Source organism: Lupinus angustifolius, chromosome LG04 (assembly GCF_001865875.1).
Source record: "Lupinus angustifolius cultivar Tanjil chromosome LG04, LupAngTanjil_v1.0, whole genome shotgun sequence".
Taxonomy (NCBI): Eukaryota; Viridiplantae; Streptophyta; class Magnoliopsida; order Fabales; family Fabaceae; genus Lupinus; species Lupinus angustifolius.
In genome coordinates, this window is record NC_032012.1 from 24,666,469 (window position 1) to 24,683,799 (window position 17,331).

General features: G+C 31.8%; 3 protein-coding genes across 3 annotated transcripts; 2 read left to right on the plus strand and 1 right to left on the minus strand.

The window, feature by feature from the left end:
• Positions 656-9,914, plus strand: LOC109346468 (prolyl 4-hydroxylase 1-like). Its single transcript, XM_019586039.1, has 12 exons — positions 656-736; positions 2,036-2,083; positions 2,329-2,394; positions 2,915-2,967; positions 3,442-3,507; positions 3,985-4,059; positions 5,312-5,386; positions 7,522-7,592; positions 7,681-7,732; positions 7,834-7,923; positions 8,963-9,055; positions 9,620-9,914. Exons 1-12 carry the CDS (start codon positions 673-675, stop codon positions 9,725-9,727), a joined length of 861 nt encoding a protein of 286 aa, XP_019441584.1. The 5' UTR covers positions 656-672; the 3' UTR covers positions 9,728-9,914.
• Positions 10,342-12,798, minus strand: LOC109346469 (uncharacterized protein C3orf26 homolog). Its single transcript, XM_019586040.1, has 6 exons — positions 12,520-12,798; positions 11,648-11,843; positions 11,360-11,432; positions 11,097-11,146; positions 10,891-11,004; positions 10,342-10,606 (listed from the first exon to the last, which is right to left on the minus strand). Exons 1-6 carry the CDS (start codon positions 12,749-12,751, stop codon positions 10,486-10,488), a joined length of 786 nt encoding a protein of 261 aa, XP_019441585.1. The 5' UTR covers positions 12,752-12,798; the 3' UTR covers positions 10,342-10,485.
• On the plus strand, positions 14,607-17,043 carry LOC109346470 (pirin-like protein). Its single transcript, XM_019586041.1, has 7 exons — positions 14,607-14,845; positions 15,266-15,315; positions 15,436-15,474; positions 15,553-15,581; positions 15,679-15,741; positions 15,977-16,080; positions 16,525-17,043. Exons 1-7 carry the CDS (start codon positions 14,733-14,735, stop codon positions 17,006-17,008), a joined length of 882 nt encoding a protein of 293 aa, XP_019441586.1. The 5' UTR covers positions 14,607-14,732; the 3' UTR covers positions 17,009-17,043.

A 17,331-nucleotide genomic window follows, 5' to 3' on the forward strand; every position in this document is an offset into this window, starting at 1 on the left:
ATTCTCAAACTTTGTGAATAATCCTAAATATAAAAAATGTGGAATAGAGAATAAATAATAAAGATAAAAAAAATGTATGCACCACACAAATGTAAATGATTTATACATTAGGGAACGGAGTATCTCCTTGTATAAGGAGATAAGTTATCTTCTTCTGCTAGTGAAATCATGACATGTGTCATCATTATCAATACCTCATTCATCATTTTCTATAAAAATCGTACTTTTACTAGTTGAAGGAAATAAATTATCTCTATTTAATATGTAACCATTTTCTGTCTAAGCATGATTTTTACTATATTTATTAAGGAATGTCTTGGAGTATAATAATATTTAAAGATTTATACGAGATGAGTATATTATTCATTATTTATTTGTTTAGTTTTAGAAATATTTTTATAGAGAATGATTAAATTATACACATGTTATAATTTAGTGGTTGGAAAAAATAAATTATCTTTCTTTCTTATACCAAATATTTTATTTTCTATTAAATATGTGAACAAATGCCCATAGAAAGCAAGCAAGAGTTTAATTAATGCAACAAAACAATGGGCATTAAGAGTAATGGAGTGGTTTGGCGGCGTGTTTTATTTTTGAAAAAGCTTACAATTGGCGAAAGTGTAATAAAATTTTGAAATTCATTATTCTTCTGTGTTGAATTCTCTGACCATGGCGCCACCGTCGAGGATCATTTTCAGTCTTCTCACATTTGTCACCGTCGGAATGATCATAGGTAATTAAACTCATCATTGTTATTTGAGTTCTTCGTTTTTTCATCCATCCATCGTTTCCTTAGTTAAACTACTTTTTATATTTACTTTCTCATGGAAATGCAACAAATATCGGAAATTAGTCGATTATAAGCATTAAATATGTAATGGCTATGGATTGTTACTTTAAATATTAATATACAAATATTTATGATTTATTTGTATTTGAAGAGTCGATGATAAACATGAATAAATGAATACAAGGATGTATAAAACTCATTACATTTATTTGTCAGTGATAATATATGACTTGTATATACTGTCATTGCATTATTCATTATCCATATCTAATCACCATTGATTATTCAAATAAACTAAAATGAATGATGAATAATATAATTATAATTTTTTACACGATGTATATATATTACACTCTTAATTTTATAGAGAAAAAATGTAAAAATGTATGTACCGATGGTAAAAATGTATGTAAATATGTTTTTTACACTGGCAGTCAATCATTCACCATTGATTTATTAATCATCATTGACTCTGAAACAAAAGTAATACAAATCAATGGTGAATGACGTGCTGACAATGTAAAAAACTTTACACTATCAATACACAAATTTTAAACTCTAAATAAAAAATGAATAATGCACCAACAATATATAAATCTTTACATTATCAATATTTAGATATTACATTCAATTTTATATTAAATTTGCCATATTTTTTATTGTGCCATATGGCAACTTTAACATTTTGATTATGGACTTAACATGCATACTAAGTGTTCATCAAATCATCCAGTGTTAAATACAATAAAAGTAATATAAATTAATAATGAATAATATGAAATTTTACATGACTATGTGTATTTTAAACTCTCTGATTATATTAATTGAAATTATTGGGATTAGATTTGAAATAGGAAAGAAGAAAAGATAGTTGAACATAGGAAATTTTAGTAGTGTATTGTGATTATTTGATAAAAAATATAACATTAACATCTATTTATATGACTACAGGATTTCTGATAAATGATAAATGAAATCATCTCAGCCCTAAGAATATTATAAGATAGTTTGAATATCATAATATAACATTCATCCATCATTTATTTGTATTACATTGTTTAAAAAGTCAATAATAATTAAATATGAACAGTAGATGATAGAGTGATTATGTATATATATATATATCATCTTTATATCTAATTATATGTACATATTATTTGTAAGATAATTTAAAATAGTATGATATAGTTTCATATATTTTCGTGATCAAATGGTGGATGATTTTCTTTTCTTGAATTTCAGGTGCTCTCTCTCAGCTGGCATTCATACGGAAATTGGAAGACTCTTACGGTATAAACTCATACTCTTTTTCATGTACTATCGTGGCTTACTTGTTTGTTACAAGAATTGTATGTTTTGGGAAATAAATAAAGTAGTCATAAGACATGTTTGGAACAATGTTTCTGTCTTAACTTTTTTATTGACAATAGATGAAACCAAATAAGATTTATGTGATATAGGGATATCCTATCTAAAGAACTTTATATATTTGTTTGTTATTCTTATAATATGTTAGACTAACTTGTCCATTTTAGACACCGAGTCTATGCCATTTAGAAGATTGCGTGGACTTGAGAGTAGTTACATTCAGTTGCCTAGAGGTTAGTATTATTTCAAAGTTTTGTTGCTTTTATAAATGAACTAAATATGTACACCTTTTTATACCCCTAACAAATCATTTACCATTAATATGTTAAGTTCTTAAACAAAAGTAATACAAATCATCAATATTGGATGATATGCTGACAGTGTAATTTTTTTTACCTCATGATGCGTTGATTTTAAACTCTTTATAAATTTCCAGCAGCTATATATATGTTTCATATATCTAAAGTGCAAATAAGTGCCTGCTAGAGTATTACTTCCATGTCTGCTACTGTTATTCGTTACATGCAGTATATATTTAAATTTACTGTTGTTTGTTCAGTTTTGCCTAGAATTTTATATCTTCCATCATACTCTTTTTCCTTTTATTTTTAAGAAAACATATTATCTTTGTTATAGTATCAGTATGCCTGTTTTTTTAAATTATTTTAAGATCTGTTGCTACTTAATAGAGTGCAGTTTTCCATGATTGGAGCTCTTCACATTTATTTTACAATTTTTTCTTCTGATTTTCAGGTCTTAATATTTGGAATAATGACAATGAATCAAAAATCCTTCGACTTGGATATGTATGTCTGCCCCTCCCCTTTTAACTATAAACTTAACATTTCAGATTGTTCTCGCGCCTTCTTTGTTACAATCACAGGCCTTCACATAAAATATAATGAATAAAATATCAATCTCTATACATTTGATTTGCTGAGGTATGGTTGTTTGAATGCTTCATCTGAAAAAAGCAGACTAAGGTGTTCTTCTGCCTAAATGAAATATATGTGCTTGAAGAATTCTTTCTTGGGCATATATGAATATTAAGAGCCTCTAACTGTTTGAGCTCTAATGCATCACTCTTATTGTGCATGTCCCAGCCAGTGCACTGGACTCATTAACTTAACAACCATTGTCTCTGTTTAGTGTCTAATGAACCTTTTTTCAACAAAGAATTATTTGCTATTTGAATCCTTCTCATGGTTGGGAGAACATATTTTAGTTGTATGTGAAAATTTTGGTGATTATTATTTTGTGATCCTCAATCTTTGATGTAGATCAAACCTGAAGTGCTTAGCTGGTCTCCACGAATTATTTTACTGCATAACTTCCTGAGCATGGAGGTAACTCCATCCTTCTGATTACTGACTTTCATTTTCATTATTAAAATGGTGCTTCTTGGTCTTATTTATCTATAAAGTAGAGGTTCAACAATATGGACCCAAATGTTTATCCCACTTTGTAATAAAACTTCTATTACAAAAGACAACCCAGGTTTATGCTCTTTGGGTCACATATATGGATGATATGACATTGGAAAGTATAATTTAGTGAGTCTGTTTCAGTGCTTCAGCTGTCAATTAAGTTTGTTGTAGCATCTATTTGAGGGCAAATATTTTCTCATGTGGTGGTAGGCTGCAATCTGTGAAGTATGTTTTTCTTATTAGTCACATATAAGATAAGATCTCGATATCTATTGGAAGAGGTTCAAATACCAACCTGGGCTATTGACAGTACTTTTAAAAAAAATCAGATAGTGCCTAAAGAACTCTGCAGATAATGGTTAGATGTCTGTGTATTAATTTTTTTTACCTTTACAGGAATGTGATTATCTCAGGACTACAGCCCTCCCTCGCCTGAAAAATTCAACAGTGGTGGATAAAAATACTGGAAAGGTACATTGACAATTTTATTTTCTTTTTCATTTCGATTGTTCATAGCCATCAATAAATGTTAGCTGGTGAAGTTGGGTTGAAGTTTCAATTGTTCAATGATGTATTGTTACTTTCACCTTGAGAATTCTTAATTTTAGCAGGTTGGAATTTCATATGATTACTAAGTGCCTTTTAGGAAGACAGACAAAATATATATGCATAGACAGTAACTTGCTTATATACCGATCTTATAAGTTGTCAGCTTGTTTCTATTCTGTATGAAACTACTTAACCAATTTGATGGATCTGCCCTATGGACATGCACTCCTTCCCGCTTAATAAGTTCAGAGGTTTTGGCACCGTAAAGAAGGCAAAATTCCTTTACAGTGTTCTTTGATGTATTTGGTTGGAAGGGAACATTAGAATTTTCATTGACTCCTTTTCACCTCTTGATTATGTCTGGGATATGGTTGCTTTTTTGGCTTAGCTTTGGTGCAAAACCTATGGACTTTTTAGTGCTGTTAATATGTAGATATGCAGACTAGCTTGCTTTGTTGCACAACCATTTTTGGGTAATTTCGAAGTTTTGGTTTTATTTTTGTGAGGATTATCCCTTCTCTTCTAATAATATTTTCTTTTTCTATAAAAAATTAAACTGCTTAACCAATTTGCTTTTTTGAATTGGTTATTTCTTTCTCCCCTTTTATGTCGAAAAGTAATAATTGGCCGATTCAATGATCGGAGGACCTTGATCGCAGAAAATATCTACTCTGTAACAGGGGGTGGGGGATGAATGAGAATTTACAACCTCAAAAGAAGAATACCAAGCTTCAAATGGTGGAAGATTTGAGTCCAGTTTAAGAATTATTTTGAAATTATAACTTAATTTCCTTTATGTACTATCCGTCTCACTTTCCAACCATCTCCTGCAAAATACTTCACTGTAGGAGATTACGAAGCCTGTATGTAGAAAACTAGAAACTAGAGAGGCAAAGACCTAGATAGAAAAATCAGTTACTGACTTACTGTGAATGGATGTTAAGTAGTAGCACCTATTTTGCCTCCACCAACATGGCCAAACAATTACTTTCATATGCTTCCTTTCCTACTTAAATAGATCAAATAGAAAAGGAGTTATATATAAAAACAAATTTAGACATTTAGTAGCATGTGCATTTTGGGTCATTTGCATCTAATTGAATATAGTTGTTATTTGAACTTTGAATTGCTTGTATTTCTTCATGAGCATTGATCGTGCTTATATCTTGTACAGAGTATCCAGAGTGATGTCAGGACAAGCAATGGTATGTTTTTGAGTAGAAAAGAGAGGAAATATCCAAGAGTACAGGTAAGTTATCAACTTTACTTGCCCCTAATGCTTTAATTTCGCACTTTAATTGTCGGATAGTGCTGAAAGCCTCCACAGCTCAAGCTGTTTCAGCCATACAATTGGACAGTTTTCCTGATCTGGTACACACTAAATCTCTATTTGCATATGATAGGACTGAAAATTATGGGATAGAATTAAGCACGAAAAGGGGAGCATGGCTCTTTGCAACACTGGCATGCGTCTGAAAGTACAGATAAAAACCGCACCCCAAAACGCAGGAAAATAGTAAAAATTTGAGAAAAAGAAATTCTGGAATGGTCACTAGAGATAATGAACTCTCCTCCTATAGGCCAAGGCCATCCACTCCAATTCTAAATTCTTCAGATATCCCCCTCAGTCCCTCACCTTCTCACGTTCTAGCCACACACTCAAATGGAGATCTTCTATACCACTATCTCTCTATATCTTTATACCAAACCAATATAATTATTTCAACTAATAAAATTATGGTAATAATTTTTTTTATCATCTATCAAAAAACAATAACTGCTATTAGTTGACATGATTTTATTGGCTTGGCATAGAGAGATAGAGAAATGATGGTATAGAAGATCTCCAGTTCTCTGCTGGTTTGCCCCCCAACCCCCTCTCTTGCCAACTGTCCAGTATGTAACTCACTTTTCTCTCCCTAGTCCCTTCCAACAGACTTCCCCACTCTTTCACTCCATTCCTTCATCATATTTCACTCTGTCCCTTCTCCTTTTCTCATACACCAATAGGCCTTCACTACTATTAGGCCATCTTTTAGCTTCTCCCATCTCCTATAAACATAGATCAGTTGCCCATCTGCATAGAACCAAACCCTTGTTGGGTGGTTATTTGAGTGGTTTGGTTTTTGACATATTGTGCCATACCTATGCTCCCTCAGGTTGGTTTCACACATTGGGTTTGGTTGCTTCCTAATCAAGAAGAGTGCACTTTGCTAAGTTAATTCATAAATCTGACTATCTTCAAAAGTAAAGCATTACAACTGAATTGACTTTTTTATCCTACAAGAATTGCAATTGAATCCTAGTTCTACAAGGAATGAGATCCAACAATCCCATAAACAAAACTTGGGAATTAGAAGAAAACCCAATAATACATTGGTGCAAACTGCAAACCTAAAACCAGTAAATGTGACTCACTAACTGATATGGGTGTTTGTGAAAAGTAGGAATTCAATGATGAATTCGAAGCCTCAAGTGAATAAGGGTAGAGATTCTAATGAAAAGAAGAATAGAATCTGAAATTTCTTATTGAATTATACAAGAGTTATAAGAAGAGTATATTGTGAATGAATTTGTACATGTTCTCCTAAGTAACTTGTAGATGAAGTTACTTATACAACTCATTTCCCTAACTAACTTTCCCTTTACAATTCTATTAGTAACTAACTACAATATTACAATTATGTCCTTATCACTTACCTTGTCGGATAAGGGTAACTAGCAGCTCATTAATGTTAGTATCCCTAAATAGTAGGGACTCGTTACCTTGTGTCTGGTAAAATGGTCAGCCCAAGGATGGACATACTCCTTGCTACATTTTTACATTGTTTTTATTTGTAGTTTGTGAATTTTTATAGTAATACACATGGAAATCCTATAATAATTAGACAACTATTGTATTTATCTTTTTAAAACATTGATTTTCTCTCTCTTTTGGTACATTGTTCATTCTCTTTTTTTTTTTGGTATATTGTTCATTCTCTCTTTTAATTTGACATTTCTATTTTTTGTTAATTTTTACTAATTTTATATGTTGTTGTTATGACTTTAATTCTAAAAATTTGTTGTGTCTCTGCGTCATATCCTTGTGACCTTGTCCCATGTAATATCGATGCTTCTTTTGGTCAGCCCCAGAGTAAAACTAAAGAAATATTTTGAGATAATTTGATAATAAAGCGCACACTTTCTTGATGTTAGTGCGTCCTGCATCAGTTAATGATATTGGATTATGTTTGCTTTTTACTCTTTTTTCATCCTTATATAAATTTTGGTTTTCTTTAAACCTTTAATTTCATATGTAGATTTTTTGAATACATAATCATATTTTATTGGCTAGCCTTAATCGCAAACTCTGCTAAAAACATGTCCACCCTTCTTAACCAGGCAATTGAAAAAAGAATATCTGTCTATGCTCAAATACCCATTGAAAATGGAGAGCTTATTCACGTCCTGAGGTGAGGATATGCCATATTTTCTTTACATTATTCTAAACAAGAAAGATAGATTTTGGTAGTATCAAGCCTAACATCTGCACCAGCACAGGTATCAGAAGAATCAGTTTTACAAACCTCATTTCGACTACTTTTCTGATATTGTGAGTTGTATTCATCTCTTTGCAATTTTCACTGTTATATTAAGCATAAGAATTGGTTCATGTGGCACCAATTACCTTTGTCTCATTCTTTTCTGAAACAGTTCAACTTGAAGCGTGGTGGTCAGCGAATAGCTACAATGCTTATGTATTTAACTGACAATGTTGAGGGAGGAGAAACATATTTCCCAATGGTAAGCTTCTTGTCTTCTGAAATTTGTCATATAACATATTCTGTTGCTCTAGATTTAGTTCCGGACCATATGAGCTGCCTAAATCTAAAGTATTTGGGTGGCAGGCTGATGCAGCAATTGTATCTACATATATCGTTTGTTTAGTTCCTATAACTGTCGAAGTTTTCTGTTTCATGCACCTTAGCTTCATTCCAAAATTTATTCTGCATTCCTATTAATGATGATTAGTTAAAATTTGAACCATAAGAGTGTGAGCATGGTGCAACAATAAGGTTGTTGTTGCTTAGTGATCATGAGTTCACGGATTCAAACCCTGAAAACAAATCCTCCACGTGCGGTGCGGGTAGGACTATGTACATCTACCCTTCCTAGACCCCACTAACTGGAAGCCTCGTGCACACTGGACTTCCCTTTTATTTAGTTGCACTTTGAATCATGCGAGTTTTAATAGTTGCTAAAAAATGGATTGCCGGATGATTGTCATGCAATCAGTATGATCACTGCTTATAGACTAGTTATGTTACTCTTACAGTCTCTCTCTTCTTGAATTAAAGTATTTTGTTGACTATATTTGATATTACCTTCAACTTAGATATATGCTCAATTTGTAACACAATGGTGAACAATATCTTCATTCTTATTTGGGTCCCACACATTCTTTATAATTTATTACAACTTCCTATAAAATAAGAACAATATCTACCTTTTTCCTCACAATGACAAACACCATTCTTTTTCTTATTTGGATCTCACAACCTACCATATTCTTAACCAAATATCTACATTTTTCATTATCTCTTCATATTCTTATTTCTCTCTCATTGTTCATATTTAATAACATAAAATAAGAATACCCTAGTGGAGAACAAAATAAGAATGTTATTATTCTATTAAGAGCGACCTTAAGAACAATCACTATAGTCTTAGCTATCTATTATGTGCTAAGTACCAGTTTCAACCAGTATTATATGCCTGACATTCTAGTTGGACTTTTTGACTGTACTGAAAGCTGCTGTTAACGATATGCAATGCATTCTAGGCTGGTTCTGGTGATTGTAGCTGTGGTGGGAAAATTGTCCAAGGTCTATCTGTGAAACCAACTAAAGGAAATGCAGTGCTTTTCTGGAGTATGGTTAGTATAGTTAATTTGCTTGTTAAGAACATCATTTATGGGAATTATGAAATAGAAGCAGCTATTTTTATCTTAGTTGTTCTAGTACTTTTCTTTTGGTTTAGGGTTGTACCTTTAAGCCCAAGAGAGAATCTATCATTTTTAATTGCCAAACTAGTCCTTACAAATATAATAAAATACAGGCTAATGTCATATTTGCTAGGAACTTTAAATTTGCTGAAATTTCTTGTTCACAATATTTTGTTTAAAACTATATGTATCATTAATAGATCAAGAGAGCCTTTTTGTTTTAAAACAATTCCCTGATTTATTTTCCCATTTATCTGGTATATTAGTATTTACCATATTCTGTTGTATTGATAACATCCATTGCAAGGTCATGTCCTTCTGCCTTGTTCTGTAACAACCATTAATTACTGTATATAGGGCATCCCAACTATACTTGTCATAAAAAATACTAATTAGAGTAATTTTTGTGTCATGCAATTCTTAAAAGAACCTTAATGATGGAAAGTTTTGTTGTCATATAATCAACCTTTTTATATGTATGGTTGGTATTTTCAGGGACTTGATGGACAGTCAGATCCAAATAGTGTTCATGGATCATGTGAGGTACTCTCTGGGGAGAAATGGTCAGCTACAAAATGGATGAGGCAAGCATTACACACTTGAATTTAGCATTAAAGGGCTTCATCCCCTCCCCAAATCAATGAAATTTAACTTTATAGAAAATTTCATTTCACATTTGTCCTTAAGAAAACATAGTGATTATGAATAGATGATAGTCATTGACTTATAGGTGATATTTGATAGTGGTAATCTTTAATATATAAACAAGCATATATTTTATTATCAGTTATGTCAGGGATGTTTTTCTCTATAAGTATATAATAACATTGTGAAAGAAAGTTGTAGCCCTCAATTTACTCAAGTTTCTGGTAGATCTGTAGACATTTGTCACTATTATTGTTGGTGCTTTTACAAGTTGAAGAAGTCATCATTTTCATTTAGATTTCAACTCTATTTTTTTTTAGTTGAAATATTCGGCTCCCTTTTACATTCGTTTCTCCCCTCTTATGGGTTATGGCATCTCTTTGAGAAAAGAAGAAATATTTGAAAATGAACGAATCTTCTATCCTAGATAAGTTCATTTCATGTGTATGTACGAGTTTAAAAATTACTAATTTGTAGGCAAATGTCATATATTTATTTTGTACATGGCCTTGTTATGTCATTGATATGAAGAAAATAAACACTTGAAGGGGAAGTCATTCTGTTACCAATAAAAAAATAGCAAATATTACACTAGTCATCTAATCAAAACACAAAATATCATTTAAAGATAATTGCAAGTCTGGAATCAAAATTATTGTAAAAATACAAGTCTCAAGAGGATTAATGTCAATATGTCATTCTTTATCAGATACAGGTTATCCTTTTTTGCCTTTTAACCGGACCGCTAGCTGGTATGGACCGTAGAGACAGATGCGTAGATCACCCTGAATCATCGGTTGATAGAAATAATTCTTGAACAGATCCCAGAATTCATCTCTGCCAATCAGTTAATACATGTAATGTAACATCAATAAGGTTAGCTTGATGAAATGGGATGCCAATAAACTTGTTTGCAGACTAAACACACTTTTCAACCCATACTCAATTATTCGACGGATTTCATGCGAGACCCGTTAAGTCACTCTTCAATTTAGGGAGTCTGGCATGAAATCTATCGAATAATTGAGGGTTTGTTAAAGAAAATATGTTCGGGTGCATGTTGCTAATATTGCTCACATACATAAAATCACACATATGGAGGATAAAAGATATAACCAAACCTGACTTGAGGAAGGGTCAACAAGGAATAGCCCTTTACATCAGACTGCATGTCAAGCACAAGCACTTTTAACCTTGAAAGGCTTAACGCCTCAATGTCAATGAGCTTCTTTATCCTAAAGTTGTTGGAAGAGTAATTTCAAAGCATGAGGTTTCCATGACTAAAAATTTCACAATGCGCAGATTTTAAATATTGAGAATGACCAACCTGCTAGGTGTGCCGCTAGCAATGTTAACACGGTTTTTTAACAAAGAAACCTGCAGTGGCCACAATTCAAAATCAGGGCTTCCATGAAGAAGGATCAAAGAGCCAATAAGATATAGGTGTATAAAATTGACATGCATCAAGTCTTACACCAGTGTCAATTGATCTCTCCTATTTGTAATTAACTAAATCCATGCATGCCCTATGACAGATCAGACATATTAAAATTGATATATGAACAAAGTTGGAAAAGGTGCAGAGTTTACTTGTTCTTCAACTTTCATATGCTTTGAGAATAACTTCACAGCATGACATTCTTTAGTAAAAGAGCGAAAGCCCCTGCACAAGAAAATTAGTTTTTTGATGATTGATTACAAGGAATAAGAAGAAAATAAATTTTGCAAGTTGGTGTTTACAGGTAGATCATTTTTGCTCCCTTCTTTCATTTTCTCCTATTTCAGTTCCTTTTGACAAAAAGACGATAAGAAAAGTGATAACAAGCATGCTCTTAGGCTACATATATTTATTCCCATTAAAGAAAAAAGTAAAGACACCTTAAAAGCTCTATGGATCTTAAGGCAGATGAACTTATAATGAGAACAGCCGGACTCCCAGCATCGATTTCCCCTTGTACAAGCTTCCCTTCACAAAGCACTTCTTTCCACGATGCGCCAAAAGCTGGTTTAATATCTTTTCCTAACGCATTGACGTCTAAATGCGAGTCTTGTGGCAGCTCCAAAATGCATGTATCTGCATAATATAACCAACAAGCATATTAAGTTTGAATTCCCAAATAGATTAGTTAGGCAATGATATTTTGAGTTGAATTCTCCATCTGAAGAAAATTGTTATTTTCCATGATATAACCAGATGCATTTTTTCTGCAATAGATACTAGAGTGCAGCATGGAAGGTAAAAGTAAAACACAAGCATATTAATAAGAGTGATCATACAACAAAATGCAGTTTAAGGATGAATGCCACATTTGAATTACATAATTTAGAACACAAACAATGCCATAAATGTCGAAATAAAAATAATAATTCCGGACTCTAAGCACATAAAAATAGCACCCAAGCTTTTTCTCATTATGACAAGACAGATATTATTCAGTGTTTTTTCAATCAAAATATCACATAGGTATAAACTATGAGTAACATCTATACGGTGAAAGTGTAAAGATTTACACAGCCATTGTATCATCCACCATTCATTTGCATTACTTTTATTTAAAAGTCAATGATGATTAGAAATGAATGTGAATGATGCAATGACAGTATAAAAAACTCTATATACTTTCCCTCCTTACATTCTTTTCCTCTAAACTATTACACATGTTAATATGATTTCCTCAATAAAAAACCTAAACATAATTTATATTATTCGTTAACATGAATTTGAGCAAAAAGAAGAATAAGAAGAATACCTTTGAGGGATTCCAATTCGAGGGAAGAAAGTTGAAGAGCGTTTGCAGATTGAAACTGTTCCACAAAGAAATCCAATTGCTCCGAAGCTGAAGCAGAAGTTGGAGATGTTTTCTCTATTTCATTACTCTTATTATTTTTCTGCTTATTTTTTTTTATACTCTTAATTGGAGAAATCGTTTTTCGCTTTTTGTTATTATTATTCTCAATCTTCTCTTTTCTTCTGCTTCCCATAGTTTTCACTTCCTTATGCTTCAGTTTCTGTTGCACCTTCTCCCTAACCTTTTCAAATTGTTCGGTTTTTATTGAAATTGGATCTATCAACTATGTTCTTTTGCTTTCACATGGGTTGGGCCTTCAATATATATCCATGTGTCATGTGAATCCCAAATTTATAATATTGAGCATGGTTATTTGGTATAAACAATTATATGTTCATATGGAACAATTTAATCCATTTCGAATGTCTGATTGTCTCTTCAATAAGTGTTATTGAAATGAATTGAATATTTGATTTTTGATCTATTTAGATATTTACCGAAAACTTATACTACTAAACCAACTTATTGTTGATTGAGTCATGTATATTTAAAAAGACATTTGCCCGAAAAGCTAATAGCAATAGAATTGTGGATTGTTTGGTACTAGACATGTGTGTCTTAGGTGGATTAGATGAGGAAGGGTTTACTTACTCCAAGAGTAAGTTTGTTAAACTCATTTCTTATCCTAACATTAATTATAGGGAAATCTAATGATTTGAATTAGTGAATATATCTAAACCATTAGATATTCATAGAATTGATAACTTACTTTTGAAGTAAGTAGATCATCACTCAGATCTTCTCCATTATTTTCCATTTTCAAGTTGTTGTTTTTTTGCATTAGTTGTATAGTTGATACATATTTTAAATTATACTATATCAAAACTGTAGAGACATATTTTTATTTTAAACTCAACAACTTCACAATTATTAATCTTATTTCAAAATGCAGAAAAACAAATTAAAAAAACTAAAACATCTCAGAAGATGAATTGGTATTACCAAAATATATATCATCATTAATATATTTGCCATCTCATACCATTCTATTATTGCCTTCATGCTTACTTTATGAGATCATATCTAACCTATATCTACATATCACATACATAGAACTACAAGTATTGTGGAATTTAAAGCTAAAGTATTGTTTCCTAACGTGGCCTTTTATCTCTACTTTTGTTAAGAAATCTCAGATATTAAGAAAGCTTTAGTTTTATCACCTCAATTTTATTTGTCACTTTATTCATTTTCAAGTTTTTGGAAACAAAAAATGTTCATTCATAAACTAACAATAACAACTTACTTATATTTAATTAAGTAATGTTGTATCATTAGACAAAAAATTTAGACAAATTTTCATACACTATCAGAAAGTGATACATCTCACTTATAAACCAATCGTTTATCAAGAGGATGTTAATATAGTGGTATAAGTTATCACTAGATCTAGAGAAAGATAAAATGGTCGAGAGTTCGATTATTGGGTACACATTTCTTTAGAGAAATAATCACACATTCCAAAAAAGATTAATTATTTATGTATTATGAGAATAAAAATACTCATTAATAAACAAATTATGGAATATTAGATTGAATACAATTATATTGAGACAAAAATCACATGTCTCCAATGATATCTCATTTCCTTTTACAAGCCAATTAAAATATTACTTTTTATTTTTAAATTTTTTCTTTTATTTACACGTCGATATAGAATTGACTTTGAATAGAAAAGGAGACAACATTAGGAAAGTGTGATCCCCATCCATTATAGTGTCTAAGGATTATTTTTCTTGTAGCCAAATGATTATATAGGGACTTTCATGAACATTTCAAGGATTGGGATTTTGCATCATGATGACAAGAACTTGTCGTCATGAATATAATTGGTGCAACCACAACATAGAAATCATAACAATAATAATAATATTATCTCAGCCTCCATTGAAGCAAGGTCAAACCCAACTAACCTATTACCTATCCATCTTTTCTGCGACTTCTTCTTCATTTTTCTTCCCACCTTTCTCAATCATCATCTCATTCATACCTATAAATATTCATCCCTAACTCCTCAACTCAACACACACCATCTTCAGAAAAACTTAGAAAAAAACCACTTTTTTTTTACTGTTACAAGAGCTAGTTTCATTTTTCAAGAAAATAAAAACATCATGTCAGTTTTACATCAATGCCCTTTCAACTCTCCCAGGTTGGTTATGAACAAGGTCTTGTCCAAATCTCAACATGAAGGTGATGGAGCAGTTGTTAGAAGAGGCATTGGAAGGTAGTTAGTTATTCTTGTTATTTTCAGTTATGATAGTTATACAACAGATTTATTTGGTTGATATTTGGGACAACAAGTCACTTACATCTTCATGTCATGTTTCAAAACATCCAACATATTTCGATATCCACTTATATAACAGTTAGTAAATCATTTATTTGTATTACTTTTTTTGAAAAATCAATCATAATTGATCATAAATGATGTGTGTAGTGATTGTCTAGAATATGGTTCCAATATTGTCTAGAAATGTTGAATGATGTTCTTATATTATCTAGAAGTGTTACATAAACAAATTTTCTCTAGTTTTTCTATATCTCCATTAAGTAAACTCATTTTTTGAAACAAATATTATACATTTTTTAAAATCTTGATGTGGGTAGTGATTGTTTATTGATTTATTTGGCATCTAATTTTCAGAAGCGAGTTACCAAGATTGGATCCATTTCTCATGTTAGATTACTTCTCAGGTGCAACTTTGACTACATTTTTTGGCTCCTCTTCTGTTCATTTTGTCTGTTTATGCATGCATTACAATTGCAGTATTCTAAGACCATGTTTGTTTGTTTGTTCCATGTTTGACTTTGCAGTAACCCCTCCTGCAGGGTTTCCTGACCATCCACACAGAGGTATATATTTCACCTAAATATTTGTTTCAACACTCATAATACCCACTTTTCAAATCATGTTTGTATTATTATTCACAGGTTTTGAGACTGTCACCTACATGCTACAGGTATAGTTACATTTACCCTCAAATTAGAAAGAATTTCATTTTTTTTGAGGGAGTTTGGAACCTATGTTTAGGCCATTGTTTATATATGAAATTTCAGGGAGGAATAACTCATCAAGATTTTGCTGGACGCAAGGGTACAATAAGAACTGGTGATGTTCAGGTAAGTAAAGTCACCTTAACTCATTATAAAAATGGGAGGGTGAGCGTGATGTAAGGTTGTTGCTGAGTGACCATGATGTCATGAGTTCAAATATTGAATTGCATACATCTACTCTCCCTAGATCGTATTAAGTAGAAACTAGTGCACTGAGCCGCCATTTTTAACTCATTATAAAATAAAATACATGATATATTAATAGGAGAGTTTTGATTGAGTTGATTCATTTCTTACACAGTGGATGACAGCAGGCAGAGGAATAGTTCACTCTGAAATGCCTGCAGGAGCAGGAACTCACAAGGGAATACAACTATGGATTAATTTATCTGCAAGAGAAAAAATGTAATATTTATTATCCATTCAGATAATATAAGGATTCATGTGGTGAAACTTAGTTAATCATTTCCTCTTAACACCTGTTACAATATTAGTATTATACTACTGTGGTTTGTTGTTATGTTAATCAGTTAATGTAAATTATTATATGGTTTTGAACTGTCATTGGTTTGGTCTCGGCCAACAACAATATGACACTTGAGAAAGTTAACTAGCAAGAAGATGTATTTTGCTAGTTGTCATGTTGCTATTGACCGAAATCATCTATCGTGATACTTTCCGACCATATAATAATTTATCAATGCACTCACTATCAAAGTGGCATTATTTCAACCATAACTATGGTTAAGGACTTAAGGGCCACAAATACTGACCATTAATCATATGATCATACCATGTTGGAATATAAGTAATGATGTTTTGTTTGTTTGTTTTGTACTTTACATTCAGGATTGAACCTAACTATCAAGAACTTCTAAGTGAGGACATACCAACAGCAGAAGAAGATGGTGTTGAAGTGAAAGTTATAGCAGGAGAATCAATGGGACTTCATTCACCAGTTTACACTAGAACTCCAACAATGTTCCTTGATTTTACTCTCAACCCTGGTGCAGAATTGCACCAAACTATTCCACACTCATGGAATGCCTTTGTTTATGTGATTGATGGTGAAGGAGTTTTTGGTTTCCAAGGCTGCACACCAATTACAAGTCACCATGTCCTAGTGTTGAGCCTAGGTGATGGTGTCAGTGTATGGAATAAGTCTTCAAATGCATTAAGGTTTGTGCTTATTGGAGGACAACCACTGAATGAGCCAGTGGCACAGTATGGTCCATTTGTGATGAATACACAATCTGAAATTGAGAAAACTATTCAAGATTATCACTATAGTAAGAATGGGTTTGAAAATGGAAAATCTTGGAGATCTCAATAGTGGTAAAGTGGGATTTATAATGATAATGTAGCAAAACTTATAAAATAAAAAAAAGCAGCTTTTATGTCATTGTCACAGCAATCTAATAAGTAATAATAAGTGTGAGTTGAGAAGAAAGAGTGCTTATTCTTTGTACCAAAAAAGCTTCTAGAATATATATCCAAATTGTTGTTGGGGCAATTATTTATTGTCACTTTTTTTTAAGTCATAATAATGGTCATTGGTGGGGATAGGTTTGCTTTGTTGGGTTCTCTTCTCTACCTCAGAATTTTAGGATTTGCATAAGAAAACATATCTTTTGAGTTGATTACAATTGTGGGATA